The sequence below is a fragment of the Prunus avium genome, chromosome 1 (assembly GCF_965620075.1).
Source record: "Prunus avium chromosome 1, drPruAviu1.hap1.1, whole genome shotgun sequence".
In the NCBI taxonomy this organism is placed as follows: Eukaryota; Viridiplantae; Streptophyta; class Magnoliopsida; order Rosales; family Rosaceae; genus Prunus; species Prunus avium.
In genome coordinates, this window is record NC_142284.1 from 49,062,746 (window position 1) to 49,084,670 (window position 21,925).

General features: G+C 37.2%; 3 protein-coding genes and 1 pseudogene across 4 annotated transcripts; 3 read left to right on the forward strand and 1 right to left on the reverse strand.

The window, feature by feature from the left end:
- The first annotated feature begins 1,847 nt into the window (after positions 1–1,847).
- Positions 1,848–3,871, forward strand: LOC110749461 (glutamate receptor 2.8 pseudogene; annotated as a pseudogene).
- Positions 3,872–4,109: 238 nt separating this feature from the next.
- On the forward strand, positions 4,110–4,936 carry LOC110749491 (splicing factor 3B subunit 6-like protein). Its single transcript, XM_021949602.2, has one exon. The coding sequence runs from the start codon at positions 4,265–4,267 to the stop codon at positions 4,637–4,639; it is 375 nt and encodes a 124-aa protein (XP_021805294.1). The 5' UTR covers positions 4,110–4,264; the 3' UTR covers positions 4,640–4,936.
- On the reverse strand, positions 4,650–10,419 carry HK5 (histidine kinase 5). The gene is made up of 11 exons (XM_021949601.2): positions 9,865–10,419; positions 8,262–9,043; positions 8,107–8,163; positions 7,728–7,955; positions 7,206–7,637; positions 7,052–7,101; positions 6,630–6,949; positions 6,445–6,548; positions 5,505–6,305; positions 5,231–5,410; positions 4,650–5,138 (listed from the first exon to the last, which is right to left on the reverse strand). The coding sequence occupies exons 2-11, from the start codon at positions 8,979–8,981 to the stop codon at positions 5,013–5,015; spliced, it is 3,018 nt and encodes a 1,005-aa protein (XP_021805293.1). The 5' UTR covers positions 8,982–9,043; positions 9,865–10,419; the 3' UTR covers positions 4,650–5,012.
- Positions 10,420–16,171: 5,752 nt separating this feature from the next.
- Positions 16,172–21,489, forward strand: UBP18 (ubiquitin-specific protease 18). 2 transcript variants are annotated; one of them, XM_088247368.1, is made up of 11 exons: positions 16,172–16,921; positions 17,313–17,481; positions 17,582–17,670; positions 17,842–17,927; positions 18,023–18,185; positions 18,327–18,450; positions 18,629–18,786; positions 18,916–19,000; positions 19,626–19,838; positions 20,259–20,320; positions 20,469–21,489. In XM_088247368.1, exons 1-11 carry the CDS (start codon positions 16,665–16,667, stop codon positions 21,211–21,213), a joined length of 2,151 nt encoding a protein of 716 aa, XP_088103494.1. In that variant the 5' UTR covers positions 16,172–16,664; the 3' UTR covers positions 21,214–21,489. The 2 variants fall into 2 exon arrangements, with proteins under 2 accessions (XP_088103494.1, XP_021805285.1); XM_021949593.2 differs by having other exon boundaries at positions 16,173–16,921; positions 20,511–21,489.
- Positions 21,490–21,925: the final 436 nt, after the last annotated feature.

Sequence of the window (21,925 nt, forward strand, 5' to 3'; positions counted from 1 at the left end):
CTGGATTCAGTATTGATATCTTTAAGGCTGCACTGGATGTTTTTCCATATGCTCTCTACCTTATGGCACCAGCGCTGGTACTTACAGTGATTTGTGCAATCAAGTATATATATATTGGGGTAAAGTTTCTTAACCTCCTTTGTATCAAAAATTTTTAAAAGCTTTTTTTCTTTCAACTTGTTTACTGAGAATCTGAGATGATAATGAGTTTATATTTACTTGACAGAACCATGATGCTGCGGTGGGAGATATAACAATCAGAGCAGATAGAGCATTGTAATTTGTATGTAGACTTTACAATGCCATACACAGAAGCTGGAGTAGTAATGGTTGTGCCAGTCATAGACAACACGAGCAAAAATGCATGGGCTTTCTTTAAGCCTTGGACATGGGACCTCTGGCTAACTGTTGGGTTTTTTAGAAGAACAATAGAGTGGTTTTATTTATTCAACAATAGATGATGTTGGAGAATTTGGTTTATGGATGCTACTTTTCCTACAAAACATCAAAGAAAATATATTAGAAAATTATAATTTACATTGATATAGTAGATTAAATAAAATTAATGAAATTACAGCAAGATACTTATCTTTTGGGATGTAGAAGATCGTTCTTCTTGATACTTGAGTAGAATAATAGTTTTAGGTTGAGGCGTGTAATTCACTGTCCTTAAGAGTAGATTTCGCCCCTCGGAGACAATGTCTCGGTGTAGCAATGTTGTATGGCGCCCTACCCTCCAGGATACAACAACCTATGATCCTCATAAGCGTACACTCACAATACTTGGGTCAAATGAACAACTTGAATCTTTCCCAAGATAAAAGAAAACAAATTGGAACACAAACTCAAGAATGTGGATGAGAAAATAATGAAGAAATGTGTCTATCTAATTTCTCTTCTTTTCAGCTATTCTCAAAAGGTATTTATAGGAGCTGGCTCCCTCCCATTAGAGGTTGGGTCTTAAAATTGTTTTAGGCAAAATAAATGCCCTAAAAATCCAACGGTAGAGTATTGCAATAATTGCCCAACATAATCAACCAATTAATTCCCAAAAGTAAATGTACATAAATGGTTGTTGAAAACAAAACGTATTAAACTGCAAAATTCTGACCATTTAAGTGATGAATAAATCTAAGCTAACGGGCCTCAAAATTAATAGAAAAGTATCAGGTCATAAATTTTATAAATATACAAAATAATTGCAGTTTTAAAGAAGTAATCAAACCACTCAAAAATCTGGAAAAATAAATTCAACATAAAATAAGTAATAAAATAATTTTGTATTTTGAAATACTCACAAAAATTCCAACAATCCCCCACATATTTCAAGATACAAAAGGTCTCAAGAGAAGGTGAAAATTCAATGCATCAGAACTAGTGTCTTTTGGACTATGAACCAGCCTTAGGGTGAGTTAGCCGTATCTCACAAAAATTTGGTATTTACGTTTACGTTTAAAATATGCTATTTATAGAGTCTCGCCGCACGGCTATACTTTCAAAACATTCTATTTATAGAGTATAGCCGCACGGCTTTACATTTAAAATATGCTATTTATACAGTCTATTTGCGCGGCTATACGTTTAATATATTCTATTTAAAGTGTATAGCCGCACGGCTATACGTTAAAAATATGCTATTTATAGAGTATAGCCGCGCGGCGGTACCTTTAAAACATTCAATTTATAGAGTATAGCCGCCCGGCTATATCTTTAATTCTACTTATAGGGTATAACCGCACGGCTATACCTTTGAAATATTATACTTATAGAGTATAGCCGGTCGGCTATACCTTAAAAAAAAAATTCTATTTTATGTATATACTCATCATTCTTCAGTCTTCAATCCCATGCAAGAAGTTTTAGGAGTGTAAATTCATGTCCCATGGACAGTGGAGCTCGAAGGGTTCATCCCAAGATGGAAACAGCAATTCCACAAGGACTATCCAAACATCACTGCTGCTGAATTGGATTATTTTGGACTTTGGGCATGATTTTTGCCTTAGCCATGGCAGTTGAAAAAATTGGGTATACAAGCTCTGAACTACAAAAGAGGAATCCTACTTGTTCCTTCGACTTGAAAGATCCTCGTACGGTCTCTCAACATGGTCCAGAACTTTCCTATGGCTTATCTCTCACCAGATTCAAAGGCATTGCTGGAGATTTCAGCCTTGTTAATAGGCAACGCCAATCATCAACTTTTCGGATAGTTAATATAAATGGAGGAGGAGCAAGAACAATTGGATTTTGGACGCCCCAAAATGGACTGGTGAACATTTTGAATTCATCATCAAGTTTCAGCTCCAATGTTCTTGGACCGGTCATATGGCCTGGAGATTCACTCTCTGTTCCCAAGGGATGGGAAGTCCCGACAGACGGTAAGAAGTTGAGAATAGGAGTTCCTGTGAAGGTTGGTTTTACTGAGTTTGTTATGGTAACCAAAAATCCTAGCACAAACACGACGGATGTCACTGGCTTCAGCATGGACGTCTTCAAGGCTGCAGTGGAATTATTAGCATTCACCCTTCCTTTCGACTTCATTCCTTTTGCAAAACCTGATGGCACCAGCGCTGGCTCTTACGACGATCTGTGCTATCAAATATATCTTGGGGTAAAATTCCTTACCAATATTTCTATTTCTTTTATCCAACGAGGATTTGCATCCAAGGCTAGAAACTTTGCTGAGATGATAACAAGTATATATACATGTTTACTTGACAGAAGTTTGATGCTGTGGTGGGGGATACAACAATTAGTGCAGATAGGTCCTCATATGTAGACTTTACAATGCCATACACAGAAGCTGGAGTAGTAATGGTTGTGCCAGTCAGAGACAACAGGAGCAAAAATGCATGGGCTTTCCTTCAGCCTTGGACATGGGACCTTTGGCTAACAACTTGTTGTTTCTTCATCTTTATTGGTTTTGTGGTTTGGGTTCTTGAACATCGAATCAACAACGATTCTCGTGGCCCTCCTTCGCATCAAGTTGGCACCGGTAGGTTTTGATGAATCCAAGATTAAGGGGTTTAGAACTGTGTGGGAAATTGATGAAGCTCTTTCAAAAGGAAGTAGAAAGGGTGGTGTTGCTGCTGTTGTTGATCAAGCCCCCAACATGAAGCTTTTTGTTGCAAAATATTGTTCTAAATATACCATGATTGGACCTATCTTTAAAACTGATGGCTTTGGCTTTGTAAGATCTCTCCCCTCTTTGTATACATCTATTCTCTCCTTTTTAATGAAAGAAACGGAGAAGCCAACGAGGTCTAGTCCAATATAGTCAAATCAGTTTTTTTCTCTTTCTAAGAATTATACTTCCAAAAAAAAAAATTCAGCCAAATCAAAAACATTATATTTGTACGTTTAATTAATTTGCTGACTGACTTTGCAGCTGTTTCCAAAACGTTCCCTTCTTATACCGGATGTTTCACAGGCAATCCTAAAAGTGACTGGAACAGAGAGGATATTGGACATTGAGAAAAAATGGTTCAAGGAAGGAAGAACTTGTCAAGACTTGAATAGCCCCAAAGTTTCTAGCAACAGTCTTGGCCTTGAAAGCTTTTGGGTCCTCTTCCTCATTTCTGGGGTGGCATCAATACTGGCTCTCATCATATTTATAGCTTCCTTCATTTACAGACAATTACATGGGCACATCTTGATGCACCCAGCTGATTCAGAGGCCTCTACATGGAGAAACATTTTGACCATGTTACAAACTTTCAATGAAAAAGATCTCACCTGTCATACTTTAAAATTTACAAGTCAATCGCAAGATGCAGTTAAGGCCTCACCGAGCAACATTTCCCCAGATAGTTCTATGTTTTATGAAGCGCAAGAGACACTGACAACTGACGAATCATCTCCTGAAATAGTTTGAAGGGACTTGTAACTTAAGTGGTTAATAATAGTTGCACCGAAGGTATTGTGTTCGAATCTCCCATCTTCCTGTATCGCTTGTATCAAAAAGTGTGTTTTCGAATGGGCCACAAAAGTTACATCAAGCTTTAGGCCCAAATCATAATATTTGTTTCTTGGATTTTCGAAAGCAGCAGCAGCCCATTTCATAACCATAGGCCCATATTTACTCAGCATCACCTTCTATTTGTTTGTCATCTCACCTTCTTCTTTACTCCTCTTTGACTCTACCAAACCCTAACATTCCCACGGAGTAACAAAAACAGCTCTCTCCATCTCCACAGCATAAACCCAAGACCCAAAATTTCCCTCACTTTCTCGCAATTTCCCATCCTCCAAACACCCCACAACCAATATGAGCACAATCAGTCTCCGCAAGGTCAATACCCGTCTTCCCCCGGAAGTCAACCGCGTGCTCTACGTCCGCAACCTCCCCTTCAACATCTCCAGCGAGGAGATGTACGACATATTCGGCAAGTACGGCGCCATACGACAGATTCGCATCGGCACGAACAAGGACACCAGAGGAACCGCCTTCGTCGTCTACGAAGACATCTACGACGCCAAAACGGCGGTGGATCATCTCTCCGGCTTCAACGTCGCTAATCGGTATCTGATCGTTCTCTACTACCAGCAGGCCAAGATGAGCAAGAAGTTTGACGCCAAGAAGAAGGAGGACGAAATCGCCAGAATGCAGGAGAAATACGGCGTCTCCACCAAAGATAAGTGATTTTTCGTCGTTCTTCTAGTTCATGTTGTACTGTTTGGATACTGGGCTATCCTATTTCTTGGTGAGGATATGATTATCTTTATTCCTGGATTATGTAGTGCAATATGCTTGCTATTTGGGTTTTAGAGGAGTGTGTATGTTTATCCTGAGCTTCGCATAGTTACAACAGATGATTTTAATTTCGAACAAGTGCTCTTGGAGTTGCATTGTTGTTGTATATGTACAATTTATAACCAGATGCTAATGATGTTTTGATGTTTTGAGAAGAAGAATATGATACATTGATTGATTACAAAACTTTCCTAGCACAAGCACGCTGTTTTTTGACATTTTCTTTGTACACAAACATAAATTTAACAACAGATGTTTTATCTCAATCGGGTAGGTATTGTTCAAGACGCTCTTTAATTTTTTGGAATGTTATGGGCTTCGGCACAAATGAGTCCATCCCACTTGCAAAACACTCGTCTGCGCTCTCTGAAAATGCATTTGCTGTCATCTGCATCATGATATGATGATGCATTAGTATTTAGTATTTAGTATTTAGTATTTAGTAGGGTAAGAGAAAATCTTCTGTCAATATATGCTCACCGCAATGATTGGAATTCGGTTTCCCGAAGGCGTATAACCGTGACCATTTTGTGATGCATCTTGAGAAGGCACGGTTAGCTCAATTCCTGCTTTCTCAGCAGCATCCCAGTTGCCAGTTTCTTCAAAGGAACGTATTATTCTTGTAGTTTGTAGGCCATCCATAACTGGCATGTGAACATCCTGCAAAATTTAGGTAATGCATGAATACCAAGACTAATATTCTTGAGTTCACATAAACCAACAAACCCTTGGGAGTTTTGTGGAAATTATTTACCATCAGAATGAGATTGTAACTACAGTGTTGAACTGCTCGCACAGCTTCAATTCCGTTATTCACAACATCAATGCTATGGCCTAACCGCTTCATCATGTTTTGCGTCACCATAACATTAATTTTGTTGTCTTCAACGAGAAGAATCTTAGGTTTTGATGTTGATTTGGGTATTTTTGATGAAGTACTCCCTGAGTCTGCGTCGGATTTCTCCTGCCTCTTACATGTTCCTTGGGGTTCTCTTATCTTTGCTGCTACAGAAACTTCTCTGCTTGGCTCTGCGTGATAACTTGAGTCTGTATTTCTAGAATCTTGGAATTGATTATTTGTGTCATCTCGACCCTGTTTGTCCGCATGAGCTGGAGTTTCGCAGTTATGATTGGGGATGTGACTCGCTGAACTCTCTGGTTCAGATAATGTCTCAGCAACATCAATTGCTGAACAGCCATTTTCAACTGAAGCCATCTCCTCTGGCATGATGTCATTTTGGGGAAATGAGTATGAATTTTGTGAGAACCCATTGAGTTTATGTGAACCACTAAAACCGATCTTGTGTGGTAACAACTTTTGGGTCCTGCTGGATCCATTAGAAGAAAACAGAGACCCCAAAGTGCGTGGTTGGAACTGGAAAAAGCTCTCGGCTACTTCATCAGTTGCAGCATCATGATTAGCCATATCCACGACTTCATCAGGATCATCTGAATGGTCAGACGACGTTGAAACCTTGTACGGGAGTACAAATGTAAATGTAGACCCGCAGTGTTCTTGGCTAGACACTGTGAGTTGACCCCCCATTAGCTCAACCTACACCAAACACATTCAAATGTTTCAAGTAGGCAATACAGAAAGATTGGCGTCAACTCTCTACAGTAAACTACTGCTCTGATTTTGATCCCAAATAAAAAAAAAAAAAAAACTATACTGTATAGGAAGAAGTGTTTACCAATTGTTTGCATATTGCTAGTCCTAATCCCGTGCCTCCGTATTTTCGAGCATGATCAGCACTGACTTGCATGTATCTTTTAAACAGAGAAGGTAAAGCATTTTCTGAAACATGAAAAAGCAAAAGAACACAATGAGAACACAGAGAAATAGATTTCATATAGAGAGAATCATTTAAAGCATTACCTGGTATTCCAATTCCTGTATCATATACATCACAGCGCAGCCAAACCGTTGTGGTTTGAGGTTCCTCCTCTTGATCTGCGTCCATTGAGACTTCACTCTTAGCCGGGGTCCTAGGTTCATCATTAAGTGAATGATTCTGGTAAGGTCCGTCGCCTTGAAAACCTTCTTGATCAGCATCCTCTTTCAGTCCATTTTCTGAAACAGTTGATTGATCTGCATTCAACTTCTGAGGGCATATTTCACCCTCTTCCAAAGATGGATCTGATACCACGTAAAGTCTTATCCCAACTTTCCCTTCATGAGTAAATTTGATTGCATTGCTGCCAAACGTAGAAGCTATCAAAAACTAAAGCCACAACCAAGTATATCCACCTTGCATGGAAGCATACAACAAGACTGCAAGAATCCGACGAGATCCGTACCTGATCAAGTTGGTGAGGATTTGACGAATCCTTAGAACATCTCCAATGACCTAAAATTAACACACTGATTATATAAAAAACATACATATTTGCATATGAAAAGGCGATAACGACACAATGATATATAGATTTTTGTTACAATATAAAACCTCACCTCCACAGGAACATCCTCCGCTACATGTCCTTCTAAGGTCAACATTTTCTGCAATGATGCTGCTGCAGTCTGTAGTACATGCTTCACTACTTCTCTTGGCCGGAACTTGGTAGCTTCCAACTTCATCACTCCTGACTCCACCTTGGAAAGGTCAAGGATGTCGTTTATCAGTTGAAGGACCAAATCTCCTGAAGATAACATGACATCCAAAAGCTGTCGTTGCTCTCGATCAAGTTTCGTGGTGGTAAGAATCTCAGCCATGCTCACAACCCCGGAAAGAGGTGATCTTATCTCATGAGACATTGTTGCCAGCATTTGCTTTGCTCGCATTGTCTCCTCTGTGATGTGAATTGTTTTGTTCAGTTCTGTTTCCTTGGCTTTTTGGACGGCGATTTCCTCCCTAAGCTTTGCCATCTTTTCTCTTTTCCTCACCTATTGTTTGTGCAGAAGAAACACAAATACCCTTTAGTGTTCAGAAGAAAAGTCTTGAATTGAACACTGAAACATACAAAATGCTAATACCTGATCAGTTACATCCATCCCCATGTAATTTATACCAATTGTCTCTCCTGCCTTGCTGAAGACAGGCTCCACATATATCAAAAATGTTTTTGACCCAAATAATGGTGTCTCAAATGTAATCTCCCTTTTTGCAGGTAACCCCTTTTCCAGAACCTCCTTCTTGAAGTCTTGAGATTCCTTAACGCCGGCCCCGGTAAAAATCTCAACATCTGTTCTTCCTATAATGTCCTGGCAAGAAGAAAGGACAGAATATATTTGAGGTGGTTTAGTGTCAGAGTGTCACTTAAGCAAGGCAGTAATTACCTCCTTTTAAATTACATTGAAGTTATACAGCAATCCTATCAAACCTTGAATAAGAACTTCAGTGGCAATTAATTACCTCCTCTTGCAAACTTGGGAAGTGATTATAGATAAAACGATACCGCAATTCCTTATCCTAAAACAGAAAATTATCAAGAAAAAGTTAATTAAAAAAGTGATCAGTGAGGTCATTTGAAACATAAACATAGGATTTACAATGTATCAGTCAGTTACCTGATGGCCAATGACAACAGGTGCATTCTGAAGTACAAAATGCAAGAAATTATCTGCTCTTTTCAAAATCTGGGACAATTCTTCCACTGGTGATGACTGCCTTTCAAGACTTTGAATGCTTTCCTGCAATTTATCCACAAGTATCTGCTCTCTCTCAGCACTAGCCTCCAACAACTTCTCCAAATGCATTGCCCTCTGCTTCCAGTACACAACAGTATCATACTCAGCTTCAATCTCAACTTTCTTGCTCTGAACAACAACGTCATGTTTCTTCGGAGCAATATCCAGCCATATATCATAAACTTCATCCAAAATCGAAATGGGGCGCTTGTCTCCGCCATAACTTTCTTCCTCGAACCGGTGCTCTTCCAGTATCTCCAACTTCTTGAGCTCAACTTCCTGCCTTTGCTTGCTTAGGATGTCTAGTTCTTCTCTGAGAAGCCGCACGGCATTTGCCTGCTTATACTCCCAGTTTTTTACAAGGAATGCTAGTTGAGAAGAGCCCTTGTCGGTATAGTTGGTTAGCTCCAAGAGACGCTTGAAATCTACTATAGTTGGTTCCTCTATGAATGTGACCTCCTCCAACATGTCTTGATCTTGTCCTGGCTTGTCTATGTTAAATTGCTTCCCTGCATCAGCTCCAATATCTTCAGGCCACATGGAAGGGAGGACTTCCATGTCCATGTCTTCAATATTATCAGTCTCCATCTCCCAAACCATCAAATTCACTTAAATTACCACTGTCTCAATCTACCCATCTCAGTAAATCACAATTTAAATTTCTGCAAGAAGAAAAATGAAACAGTTAGAAACCACAAATCTGTAAGAACCTGAAGAAGAAAAATAAATTTCAACATAGAATCATATTGAAGCATTAGAAACTAGAATTAAATTTAAAACAAAAAAAACAATCACATGACTGAGAAATTCATACCAACTCTTCCCTGCACTACTTCAGTGATAAAATTAAAATCAAATTAAGGCAGATAAAGTATGAAGAAGCCAATTCTGGTAAGACCCTGATGCCAAAAATAAGAAAGTAGACCAAATTGAGGATTTTCACTGAACTCATGAGTAAACAGAGAACAGGGGTTTATTAGATGTAGAAATAACAGAGGAAAACTGAGACAAATGTCAAGATTATTACATTGGAGGACAGGGAAGTAAAGAACCTACAATTCAAGAGAAGAACTGCACTGGAAATAAACATATTCAATTTAAGAAACAATTAAACTCAAACATTTGCATTGCAAAATTCTTGGTTTAGTTTTAATTTATTAAGATGAGAACAAAACTGTCAAAATCATAAATTCTTTTATTTAATGCTTTGAGTTCCAACTCCAAGTTAAATAAAACTCTGCCAATAGCAACACAAAGAACAGAGTCTTAAATCATGTTCTCATTTTGAATAAAAAGGCAAGAAAAGAACCCGAATTCGGCACAATGAAGCCGAGATCCATGAGCAAAAAGAAGTCAAACCCAATAGAAAGTCAAATGATCCAATGGGGTTGATCAAGTTGCAGAATTATACAACTAGATCATACCCAAATGAAGAATTAAGACCAAAACAGAGAATTAAGGAACCCCATTGGCAAGAACTAACCTTTTTGTGGCAGAACCAAAGCAACCTGAAGAAAGAACAGAGCCTGCGAATGGCCAAAGCAGCAAAGCCTTACACTGTAGATCTGACTCTGGGGAATCTCATCAACTGTTTGTTTAGTCAAAAGCCTTTCACTGGTAAAGAATCAATTAGAGAAAGAGAGAGAGAGAGAGAGGGAGGAAAGCATGTGAGGGAAAGGAAACCAAAAAATATGTGGGAGAGAAAGAGAGAAAACCAAGAAGCCATGTGCATTTGGAGGTCAAAAATATTAGAGAATTATTGGCTCCTTTTAAGATGGCCAATTTTTAAATTAAATGTGGGAGTGAAAATAAACAAAAACAAAACTTGTATTTTAATTAATCTTTTTTCTCTTTCTCTCTGTCTGTCTGTGTGTTTGTTTTTTGAGGTGACATTCAGAGCTCCTTTTGTGCTAAAAACCTCAGACAAACAACCACACAAATCATTTTATCATCTGTTTGTTGCTACTTGCAACACAAAGCCTTAAGCTTTAGAGAATTCTTTGGTCTTCTTTCTCTCTCTAGAAAGGTGGGAGTTGGAGACTTGAGAGAGAGAGAGAGAGAGAGAGAGAGGGTTTTGGGGACTCGGAGTTTTTAAATGGGCTGGGAGATTTTGTTATTCCCCGCCCTTTCCTAGGTGACGTGTCTCGGTTGGCACGTGCACATCACGCGCTACTGGGGAGTTTGAGAGTTTACGCATTTTTACACAGTGGATTATGACTTAATTATAATTAATTAATTTTAATACACTGAACAATGCAGAGGAAAGCGGAGGGGAAAGGGGTGAGGAATCTTCTTATTTATTATAAGCTAAGCTTTTATGCTGTTTGATTAATTTAATAATTGGTCTCAACCCTATTGTGGTTAAGCACTTTTAATTTCATTGCTTTGCAAACTGAACTTTACCTAATTTAATTGGATTTTCTTTTCAAAATTTATAAGCTTTGGTTGAAAAGATAATCTAAATCACTCAACAACACACCAAAATCACTTTTTTTTTAAATCTATTTTTGGAAAATTAGGAACGTGATGAGAAGAATTATGAATGAATGAAAAGAAACAAAACCTACTATTTGTTGTTTTTCTTAGAGCATCCGCAATGGGCTCTTTAAACCACCTCCTTAGACAAATTTTAAGGAGGAATTGTAAAAATGCAACTCCAACCATGCTCCCTATTCACCTCCTAAAATAGGGAGTCCTCTAGGAGCTCCTAAATCTGAGGAGAGAAAAAGTACTCCTAGTGGCTCCCTATAATTTAATGCTGCCTTATTTAATGAGTATTTCAAACCTTTATTTAATGCTAACTATTTTTTATTTTATTTTTTAATAGAGATGGACCAATCAAAAAAGAGTTATACCATTTATGACTCTCCAAATTAGGGAGTATGGTTGGAGTTGAAATTTTTAAGAGAGCTCCTAAAATAGCTTTCTTATATTTTTAGCTAAATTTTAGCTAAGAAATAGAGAGCATCATTGCGGATGCTCCTATTGTGGTTAAGCACTTTTAATTGGATTTTCTTTTCAAAATTTATAAGCTTTGGTTGAAAAGATAATCTAAATCACTCAACACCACACCAAAATCACTTTTTTTTAAATCTATTTTGGGAAAATTAGGAACGTGATGAGAAGAATTATGAATGAAAATAAACAAAACCTACTATTTGTTGTTTTTCTTATTATAATTTGAATTAGATATTAGTAACTGGAAAGAAAAGATTCCTTGGAATTCGTATAGCATATTCCTTCATGAATCATGAGAGGGAGGCTAACGCGGTTGTGCCATGTTTTTCAGAGATTGCTAGGTGGGAGTGAGTGGCATGGATGATAGAACACGAGCCATGGTCTCATGATTCATGTCAAACCCCATTTTTAATGGGTTTTTGTTCCTTGATTAATCAACATTTTATATATTCACATTATTATTTTTAATGAATACAAGTTGTACCGTGTGTGATAAAATGCTATATCACTGGAGCTACAAGTTTCAGTAAAATATTAGACGTATGACATTTGGTAATGTAAAACGAAGTATTATTTATAGCCAACATGTACAATGAACGTTTTGTTTTTCCACTCCAACATATTCTTAAGAGTTCAATTAGAATAAATAAAACATTGAGTAAGGGACCACCTGGCTGCTAATGCATATTCTGAGTTATTCCTAGCTTACTGCGCCTTAAAGAAAACCTCCTTTACGTGTAAAAAAAACATGGAAAAATGTCAATTAAGTGATTGCTCGAGACAGCTTCCCTAGCTAACACGAGGATAAAATAAATAACAAAAAATGTCAATGTGATACAGTCCCCCTTTCTACTGGGTTTCTGAGAGCACAGATTTAGGGTTTTGCGAATAAATATTTAGGCCACCCATTTAACAAACGATTATTGTAATTATTTGGCTTTGACATTTGTTAAGGTTTTTTCTGCATTTATTTTTAAGGCAAGTGAATTGTTAAGATATATATCCAATTGGCTCGTATCATACGTACACAAAGACAGACCACAACATGTGCTGTAATTAAAATACACCAATATTTATTTTTCTATAGACTTAGCGCAAAGCCCAACATGCAATCCACCATAAATTTTGGTGCCAAAGCCAGGTTTAACCAAAGCTTTTGCTGCCATCTGTCCCTCCTTTAGGGTTGGTCGGTGAAAAACTTAGTCTACGTGTTCGTCTCTCTCTCTCTCAAATTCCCTCCCGGCACATGCATGTTGTTTGGTTGCTAAGAAACTTAAGTTATCGCACATACTCATCGTGCATGATGCATGCATGGACTCCTAGCCACCTCGTTTCGTTTTCATCTTTCCTCTTTTGCACGCAAAGTTTTTACCTCCCATACACCTTCCTCATGACGAGCATATGGACGATTTCTATCAATTGATTATGTGAACGCATGCGTCCACGATTTAAAAGATCTCATGATATGTACACCATGCGTTTACGACTGACGTTAGCAACATTCGTAATTGTGTCCTGATTGGTGTACGCGTGTTCTTAATATCGGACCCATGCAATCAAACAATCAAATTTTTCTGTATGAGACGCGTCAACAATCAGGTGGCGGGCGGGGCTCCACGGTGTTGCAACCTGCAGCCAGCAAATTGGCCACGTTGGGTGCGGGACCCATATGCTTTTACATTTAGTGCGCACTTTTTTAGGACAGCTAGCTGATCCATTATCTCTCATATCTCAATCATATACATTGCTACCAGACTCATGTTTATTTATTTATTATTTATAATAAACTATTGCAGTGCTGATGCAAAAATTGTCATTTATTTTATTTGTTTAACTCTTTATTCTTTTTTTATTATCAGTTCTTTCAATATTAAAATATCCCACCAAAGTAAGGACCGCAATACTTTGATATTGTGGTTTAGAGAGTAGTTAGGGTCCGATTTCAATGGAGGTCAACGATTGTGGAGTTGGAAGATGAGAGAAGCCCTCCAACTCCAACCAAAAGAAGAAGATGGAAGATGAGAGAAGCCTATACGCTATATATAATATAAACAAAGAAAACCGTTTTCTCAAATCTCTCCTCCTATATTCTATATATAGAATATCTCATAGATACACGATGTTATGCTTTAATGAAAATGCTATTGTCAGTTGTACGCGAATGCTATGATATTGTTAACTGTGCGTGAATGCTATTGTTAGTCGTACATTACGTTTGAGGGTTCTCAGCTATTTAATGATTAGTATATGAAAATAAAACTGTTCTCTTTTAGGTTATGTAAATGACAAAAACAATAGAGTGACTATGAATCGTACAAAACAATTACTAATATCAAACTCAATCAATAATTGATCTCCAATTCCCGGATTTGGGACCTTAGGAGAAGGAAGCCTAGAAAACATCAAGACCGAACACGAATCCACAAACTACGGAGCTACCCCTTCCTATTAACAACCTTGGATTTATCATGCATTTGTCATCACATAGCATCGCAGACAACTCCCTGACAAAATGGACTCCTATCAAGTTCGTGCACTTGTAGGCCTTTTGATGTTGATGGGGATTTCCCAAACACGTTCCAACTAAACCAAAAATAATCATAATCAAAATCAAAATCAAAATTGGAGATGTTTATTGTGGTAGTGGGCAACACCACTCCGGGTTTTCTTAGCATTGGAGAAAGGTAAATATATTTGGCAAAGGAAGAGGATAAAATGCATGTCATTGTCATAATTTCATACTTTTACTACTACTACTATATATATATATATATATTTGCAATTATTTTGGGCCAATTGAGTTGAGCTTAGCTGTTTGGTTATTGTACACACATTTAATTACTAGTTTAACAAAACAAAAGTATTAGGGAAAAAAAAAGGGAAAAGAAAACATGATGTCGGGTAGAGAAGTTCCTTTCTTTTTTCATAGCCTTTTACAAAGAGAAATTATAAAATATTACGAATGAACTTGTTATATATAACTATATATTATGGCCAAAAACAAAATTAGTGCCGGGGGACCTTGGTTTCTTATAATGGAGCACTATAAATGAAAATGGGAGATATTTAGTCATATATTTATTCTTAATACTAATGATATAGATAAACCATACACCATTTAATTTCTATAAACAAACCCAAAAAATAATAGATTGCCCTATTGAATTGAATTTTAATTATTAAATTACTTTGATGCCCTATTCAGTGTTTTGAGTTTCTTTATGAGATTTTAGGGTTAGGCTTGTTTTAAGAAATCAATGTCAGTTTTTTAATTTATAAGAAGTTAAAAGCCTCTTTGTTATGTTGTAAATGAGTTTTGGGTGTATTTCTAAAATCCATTTCATATAGAATTTTTAAAAATAATAATAATTTGAGCTCCTATATTAGGTATTATAATGAATCTCCCAAAAAAGAGAGCCATTATATATAAGCAAAAGAAACAGACAATGCTATATATGCGCAAAATAATGCTTTAAATAAACAACTTTAATTCTTAATAATTTAATCACTCATGTTATTATTCCAAAAAATATATATATAAATTAATCCACTTTTCCTTTTCTTTTGAGTTTTTCTTTCTTAGCACTTTTATAAACTTTTTAAAATTTGTATATTTAAGGCCTTCAAGTCATGGTCTATTTCTCATCTAAAGGATACCTGCCATTGGGCCTAATATTTATTTGGTGTCCAATTTTTAAGGACATTGCGCTTAGTTGATCTTGCCCAAGCCCAACAGGAACAAAACCCAAAAGGCCCACAGCTTGCTTATTTTATGGGTGAAGAAGCAGGAAAATATTAATGTGGCCCAAAATGGGGTAGCCAGTTTCCTTGGACAGAGTCTTACATTGCATCTACTAAAATGGGCTCATTTTAGCACTTAAAAACCATTCAATTCATGCAATCTGGAAAGAGTGCCAATAAAACAACTCCAATGCTAAAGGGCAACAAATGTGAGAGAGGAGATAAAACCAACACACCCCATATGCATTTGGAATTGGCCCTTTTTCAGGTTCCAAACCCCGTAGCACTATGGTAGCGTGTGTGTGAGAAATCCTCATCCTGCTAATTTAGACTATTGCTTGTATTTAAAAAAAAAAAAAAAAGAATAATATGATTGTTCCATAACTTCCACTCTAAAAAGAAGAATAATTTTGTTGTTCCATAACTTCCACCATAGAATTTGCATTGTCGTGCTGATGAGGTGGGTAGGTTTCATGTTGGACAAGTGTGAATGTTTTCACATGTGCACCATTATATTGGCCGCATTTTTTATGTGCCTAATTAATGATATTTGTTTTTTCTAGTGTATAAATTAATAAAACTTTTTTCCACCTACTTCACATTTTTCTTTTCAACCTAAAACCTTCTAAATTATTTTGGAATTGAAGACTTTAATAAAATAAAACAAAAAGGTTATAGCCACTAAAAAACTTCAACATAAGAAAATGAAATTTACAAGCTCATCATATTTCACAGCTTCAAACCTCAAACCAACTTTCGCTTTTCCCAAATTAGTAAATAGCTGCAAAGAAAAACAATGAAGACATATTAAGCCTTGAAACGGCAAATTCCCCCAATGATTCCCAAATGGAAACTCAGAAGCAAATAATGTACTTCCAGGTGCGCCCCACACCCAATGTGCAAAGCCAAAGACCACGGACAAGTAATCAAGCAGATTGGCTGTGATTTCCATTTCTGTCACAGCACGTGACAGGATCACATAAAAATCCCAGTTATTTATTTATTTTCCATGTAAGAAAAAAAAGAAGGAAAAGAAAAACCCAAGTTTCCTTTTTTTATTTTTTATTTTTAAATAAAAAAAGCTCAAACCTCACTGTCTCTTTCGTCTCTTCTAGAGAGAACACCCAAGAAACCAACGTTGAGAATCAACAGGAGAGAGAAAGAAAGAGAGAAAAAGAGGGAAAGAGATCGGAATATGCATAAAGTTTTTATTTTTGTTTTTGGGTTTTCTTTTGAATTTTTATTTTTCTTATCAAAATTATTGTTAACGTAACGAAAAAGCTAGAACAAGAAACATACAAGGGAAGGGAAGCAGAGGTCGCCATGTATAAAATAAAGAAGCTTCCTTTGTCTTGTTACACTTACAAAATTATTGATTAAAACCCTAACCTTAACCTGATTTCGCTCTTTCGCTCTCTCTCTCTGGGTTGCTTCAGAAAAAAGAACCCTGATTTCGTAGTGGGCGAGTGAGAAAGAGCTAGAACAACCCTAAATTGAGCTGCGAATTGTGGTGATTACTGTAAATTATCGATGAGAAGGATTGCGATTGGGGAGGAGTTAAAGATCGAAGCTGGAGGCGCGTAGATGCATGTCGCGGGAGTGAGCTGGGATCTGAATTGGTTCCTTCAATTCATATTTACTGCGTTTATAATAGCGTTTGGATTGCTACACTTTGTGAAGAACACGGCCTCGAAGTACTTTGAGGTCGACGCTAACTTCGAAGGAGGAGACCACAGTGATCGGACCCAAATGCCGGGCGCTCTAATGGAGGATCCGGTTTGTGCCGTGTGTGGCAATTCGGGTCCCAAGAAGTGCTCTCGCTGCAAAGCCGTTAGATACTGGTATTCTTAATTGGATATATTATTTTTTAAATTTCTGTGCTGTTTTTTTTCTTGCTAAACTTGGGATGTAAAAATTGCGTTACAGTGTGGCTTTGTTGGGTTTGCTTATTTATTTTTGTGTGTTATTATGGTAATTTTAGTTGCGTAATTATTACTGTTGTGATGGATTATTGTAAAGATTTGTTTTTCAATGAAATTTTACGTTGCTAAATGTATTTGATACAGTTAGTTATTTTCTGTTGATCATGCCCTGTCGCAGCAAATAGAGAGGGCAGAGTTATTGTTTAACTGAAGTTCTTAAGTTTCTTAGGGGCGCTTCACGCCGATGGTTTGTTTGTATGTACATGTAACTTTCCCCTTCCAAATATTGATCCCTCTTTTAATTATGCAGCTCGCAAAAGTGCCAAGAAAAACATTGGAAATCAGGGCATAAGACAGAATGCAAAAACACATTGAGTAATCCTAGATTTAAAACTTCAGGCGGTGGGGGTAAAACTTTCTCCGGACTCGCACTTGTTCCCATTCGTGGAATTTCTAAGCATATCAAGAAGCCAAAAGAGGTGAATTTTCAGTTATTTTTTCATGAGAATGTTGTGCACATATTTTTTGCAATTCTTATCTGTCCCGTAGATGCTTTAACCAACACTTAATACTTTGCAGATTCTTTTTCCCTATGATGAATTTGTTCAACTTTTCAATTGGGACAAGCTCGGATTTCCTCCTTGTGGACTCTTAAATTGCGGAAACAGGTTTTTGTTTACCATATTCACGATTCATTATAATACCAATGTATTCATTTTAAACTACAGATATTCACATGCCTGTTGCCCGCACACACTCAGGCACCCACACTGATGCTCGCATCATACTTGTTCTACCTTCAAATTTGTTTATGTTGCTAATTTCCCTTTTATTTGCAGTTGCTTTGCCAACGTGGTTCTACAGTGTCTTTCAACCACTCGACCGCTTGTTGCCTACTTGTTAGAGAAGGGCCATCGGAGAGAATGTGCAGTCCTAAAACCATTCAGTGCTATTTTTTATGTTATAGGTGCTTAAACAATTCCTCACTCATTCAACAATTATTCCTTTCTTGCTTTGCAGGCATATGTGAAGATTGGTGCTTTCTTTGTGAATTTCAAACCCATCTTGAAAGAGCAAGCCAAAGTTCCCAGGCCTTTTCACCAACCAACATTATCTCTAGATTACCAAATATTGGTGGTAATCTTGTGCACGGGAGGCAGGAGGATGCTCATGAACTCATGAGGTTTCTTTACTTGCACTTTATCTAGTTTCTTTATCTATTCTGATAGATGTTATATTGAATACATTGTTAAAAGTCTTCCGGAATTCTTCTGGTATATAATGGTTGTTGAGTTGTATTGAAGTTCACTGTATTGTTTTGTAGGTTTGCCATTGATACAATGCAGTCAGTCTGCCTTAGTGAGTTTGGTGGAGAGAAAGCTGTACATCCTAGCGCTCAAGAGACAACCATTATTCAACATATATTTGGTGGCCAGCTACAATCTCAGGTTATGCATCTTATGGTCAAGTGTAAAGATGTGTTTTGGAATTTGGCATTACTTTTGGGACTTTTAAATAGTGGTTTTCGTTTAAGTTATTATTTATTTCATTGAACGATTGAGCCTGTTAATTTGTATATATGTCAGTTCCCTTCTAATGTATTTCTTCTTTTGGAATATCTTCCAGGTGATTTGTACAAAATGCAAGAATATATCAAATCGATATGATAATATGATGGATTTAACTGTCGAAATTCATGGGGATGCTTCATCATTGGAGGAATGTCTAGACCAATTCACCATCAAGGAGTGGCTTGATGGAGAAAATAAGTATAAATGTGATGGGTATGTCTCTGCCTTTTCTTTGTCAATTCCATTCGTTATTTATTATTTCCTTTTCCAGTCGTAGGTTGTACATTTTCTTGTCTATTGTATGGTCTCCTATGAGATAGGATATATTGTTACTGTTAACAGGTGCAATGACTATGTCAAGGCTGGGAAGCGCCTTACTGTTAAGCGCGCTCCAAATATTCTCACAATTGCCTTGAAAAGATTTCAGGTATCGGCTATACTCTTCTTATACATGTTTCTTGGTTAATTGATTGAACTCATGTTACAATTAAAGTAGATATTTCTCAAATAACTTGGAATAAATTAAAAACCTATATCATGAATGATTTTATCCACCATAATGAAAGCATTTTATTTACACGCATTTAGACAGTGGGAAATACAATGTGTTAATACCATTGGATTTGGGTCCAGAGCCATGAGTTCTTTTTTAGCCCCTACCAAGTCTTACTTAGTAGTACTTTAAAGAATAAATCAATAGTCAACAGCATTTTTGTTTGATTCTATACTTTATAGATGAACTTGGGATTTGTAGTTGCTGGTTAGATTGTCAATTTAGGTTTATAATAACCTTTTCTGTCAGATGGGAATGTTTGTTGCACAAACTGTGTAGAAACTCCTTGTGTTATTTAAAGATTCGTATTTATGCTGGAGACTTTACCTTCCATAACTGCGAACACCTCATCTTGAGTTGGTGCTCTAAGTGTTTCAATGACCTTGGTTGATGCTTTTAGGCTTATTTATATGATTTATAAAATTTGTTGATCGAATTCTTGAGTGATTGATTGATACTCTGTTGATTCCTGAAATTGTTATGTTGACAAACATTTCAGAGTGGGCGGTTTGGGAAAATTAACAAGAGAGTAACATTTCCTGAAACTTTAGATTTGAACCCCTACATGAGTGAAACGGGAGATGGTGCAAATATCTACAAGCTTTATGCCGTTGTTGTACATGTGGATATGCTAAATGCTTCATTTTTCGGACACTACATCTGTTACACCAAGGACTTCGGTGGAAACTGGTATAGAATCGATGACTGTAAGGTGAGATATCTCTCTCTCTCTCTCTCTCTCTCTCTCTCTCGTAGATATTTCCCGACGCACTCTCTTTTTTAATTGTTCTACTGGATACACCAATGTTCTTAATTGGATATCAGTAGCAAAGATACTTGTGATCTGTGGATACCTATTGACCTCTGTTAATAGTTTCCATGGATACTGCAATCTGGAAATTGGTCTTGATGAAAAATTAGTCTGATGGTAGTAATTACAAAGGCTTCCTGGTGCAGGAGTTGTTGATTACGTTTGTTTTTTGATTACTGGCCTGATGATATACTGGTTTTGAGGACATACTTATGGCCTTCCCTATTGCAGAAAATACACATGGGCATGCGACTTTTATTTAATATGAGTAAGTTACCCAAGCAGCTACTTTCTTCTGACTTGTCTTGCTACTTTTCACAGGTTGCGACTGTAAATTTGGAAGAGGTGCTTTCCCAGGGTGCATATATGCTATTATATAGCAGGTGTGTATATTAGTGTGTACTTTTACATGTTATTCTCGAGTTTCTAAATTAAAATTCTATGTAGTATCTTTAACGAATGCAATGTGTGTGACTGTGAACCGTAGTTTCAAACTGACGTACATCTTTTTTTGTGTGTGAAAAACACTAGGTTGGACGCTCTAAATGATTCTGGTTGCCTGTTGTTGTGCAGGGTTCAGCCACGAGCATCTTGTCTAAGGACCCTTGAACCTCCAAGGAAAACAGAGGAAATGATCGATGTTGAAGTACAGCCATGCCGTAAAGAACAAGTTGAATGTTCCACTGTTGAGTCTGCAGATTCTACATGCCATTCTGGGTCTGTACCATCTGACACTAGTCTGCCTCCGCAGATTTCCAGCTGTGTAGAAGACTCAAGTGCTGTAATCATTTCTGAAGCAGTAAGAGAACGTTCTGATAATGCAGATCTTAGCCTTAAATCACCATCATCTGTTCCAAAAGAGGTTTGCATAGTTGAAAATAATACGCTTAGTTCCCTGTCGAGTCCATCTGTTTCAAGAGAGAGGGATATTTCTAGTTGCGAGAAGGTCCCTGCTGGTAAATTGGATTTAGATACAGTAAGAGGAGATCCAGTTGTTATAGCTATACCTAATGGTGAGTCATGTTGGCCTGTTTTGGACGACGTATCAGCATGCTGTGAGAAGGATCTTTCTTCTTCAGGTGGTGAATATGCAAATGGCAATTCAGAAGACATGGATATCGATAATTGCAAGTCAGGTTCATTGGTTGCAGAGGACATTGAAATTTGCAGGAGCAATGGGGCAATATATGCAGATGGAATCACTTCTCTAGTTGCACATTCCGGTTTCCTGAATGGGAATGGAGTCTGTAGAGTAGAAAAAGTAGAGGACGGTTAAATAATCAAGGTGGACTTCTTAACACATTATTATTTTGTCCATAATTTTTTAATGATCCCCTCATCACCAAAAGGAAAAGATTGAGCTGGGAATTTTTGCCTGGGGTTTTCATTATTTACAGAAATCTCAGATTCTGCTTAACATTAGTTGGGAGAGTCACTGGTAAGGTGACAGGATGTAATCTGGTCATAATGAGTTGGAAGAGGAATTCTTTGTATCTGTACTTTGAATTAATGTTATCTTCATTGGAAATATGAAGTGTTTCTTTTTCTTCCTTGCCCAACAGAACATGAAGCTTTTCATATGCTGTCTTCTTGTAAATTTGAATTAGCACATTGCTTTTTAAGTCAAATTTCGTTGATGGAATTTGGGTTGATCAGTGGCAGGAAACAAAGAAGTAAATTTGGTTTCTTTTCTTTAGAATATTAATTAAACAACTTCATCAAACGTCAATTTTATAATCCACTTTGGCCGATGGGGAAAAAGAAGCCAACTTGGAGACCCGAGCTTGGTGAAGTGACGACATCGAGATCTCTGCGTTGAGGGCCGGCCTTGAAGGCCTTGGACACTGAGGAATTTGAGAGAGAGAGAGAGAGAGAGAGAGAGAAACCAGGAGAAAAAGCAAATATATAAACAAAAGAAAGTATAAAATAGAACGTAATCAGCGGCTTTCTCGCTTTGTCTTTTATTCCTTGTATTCTTGTTTGAAAAT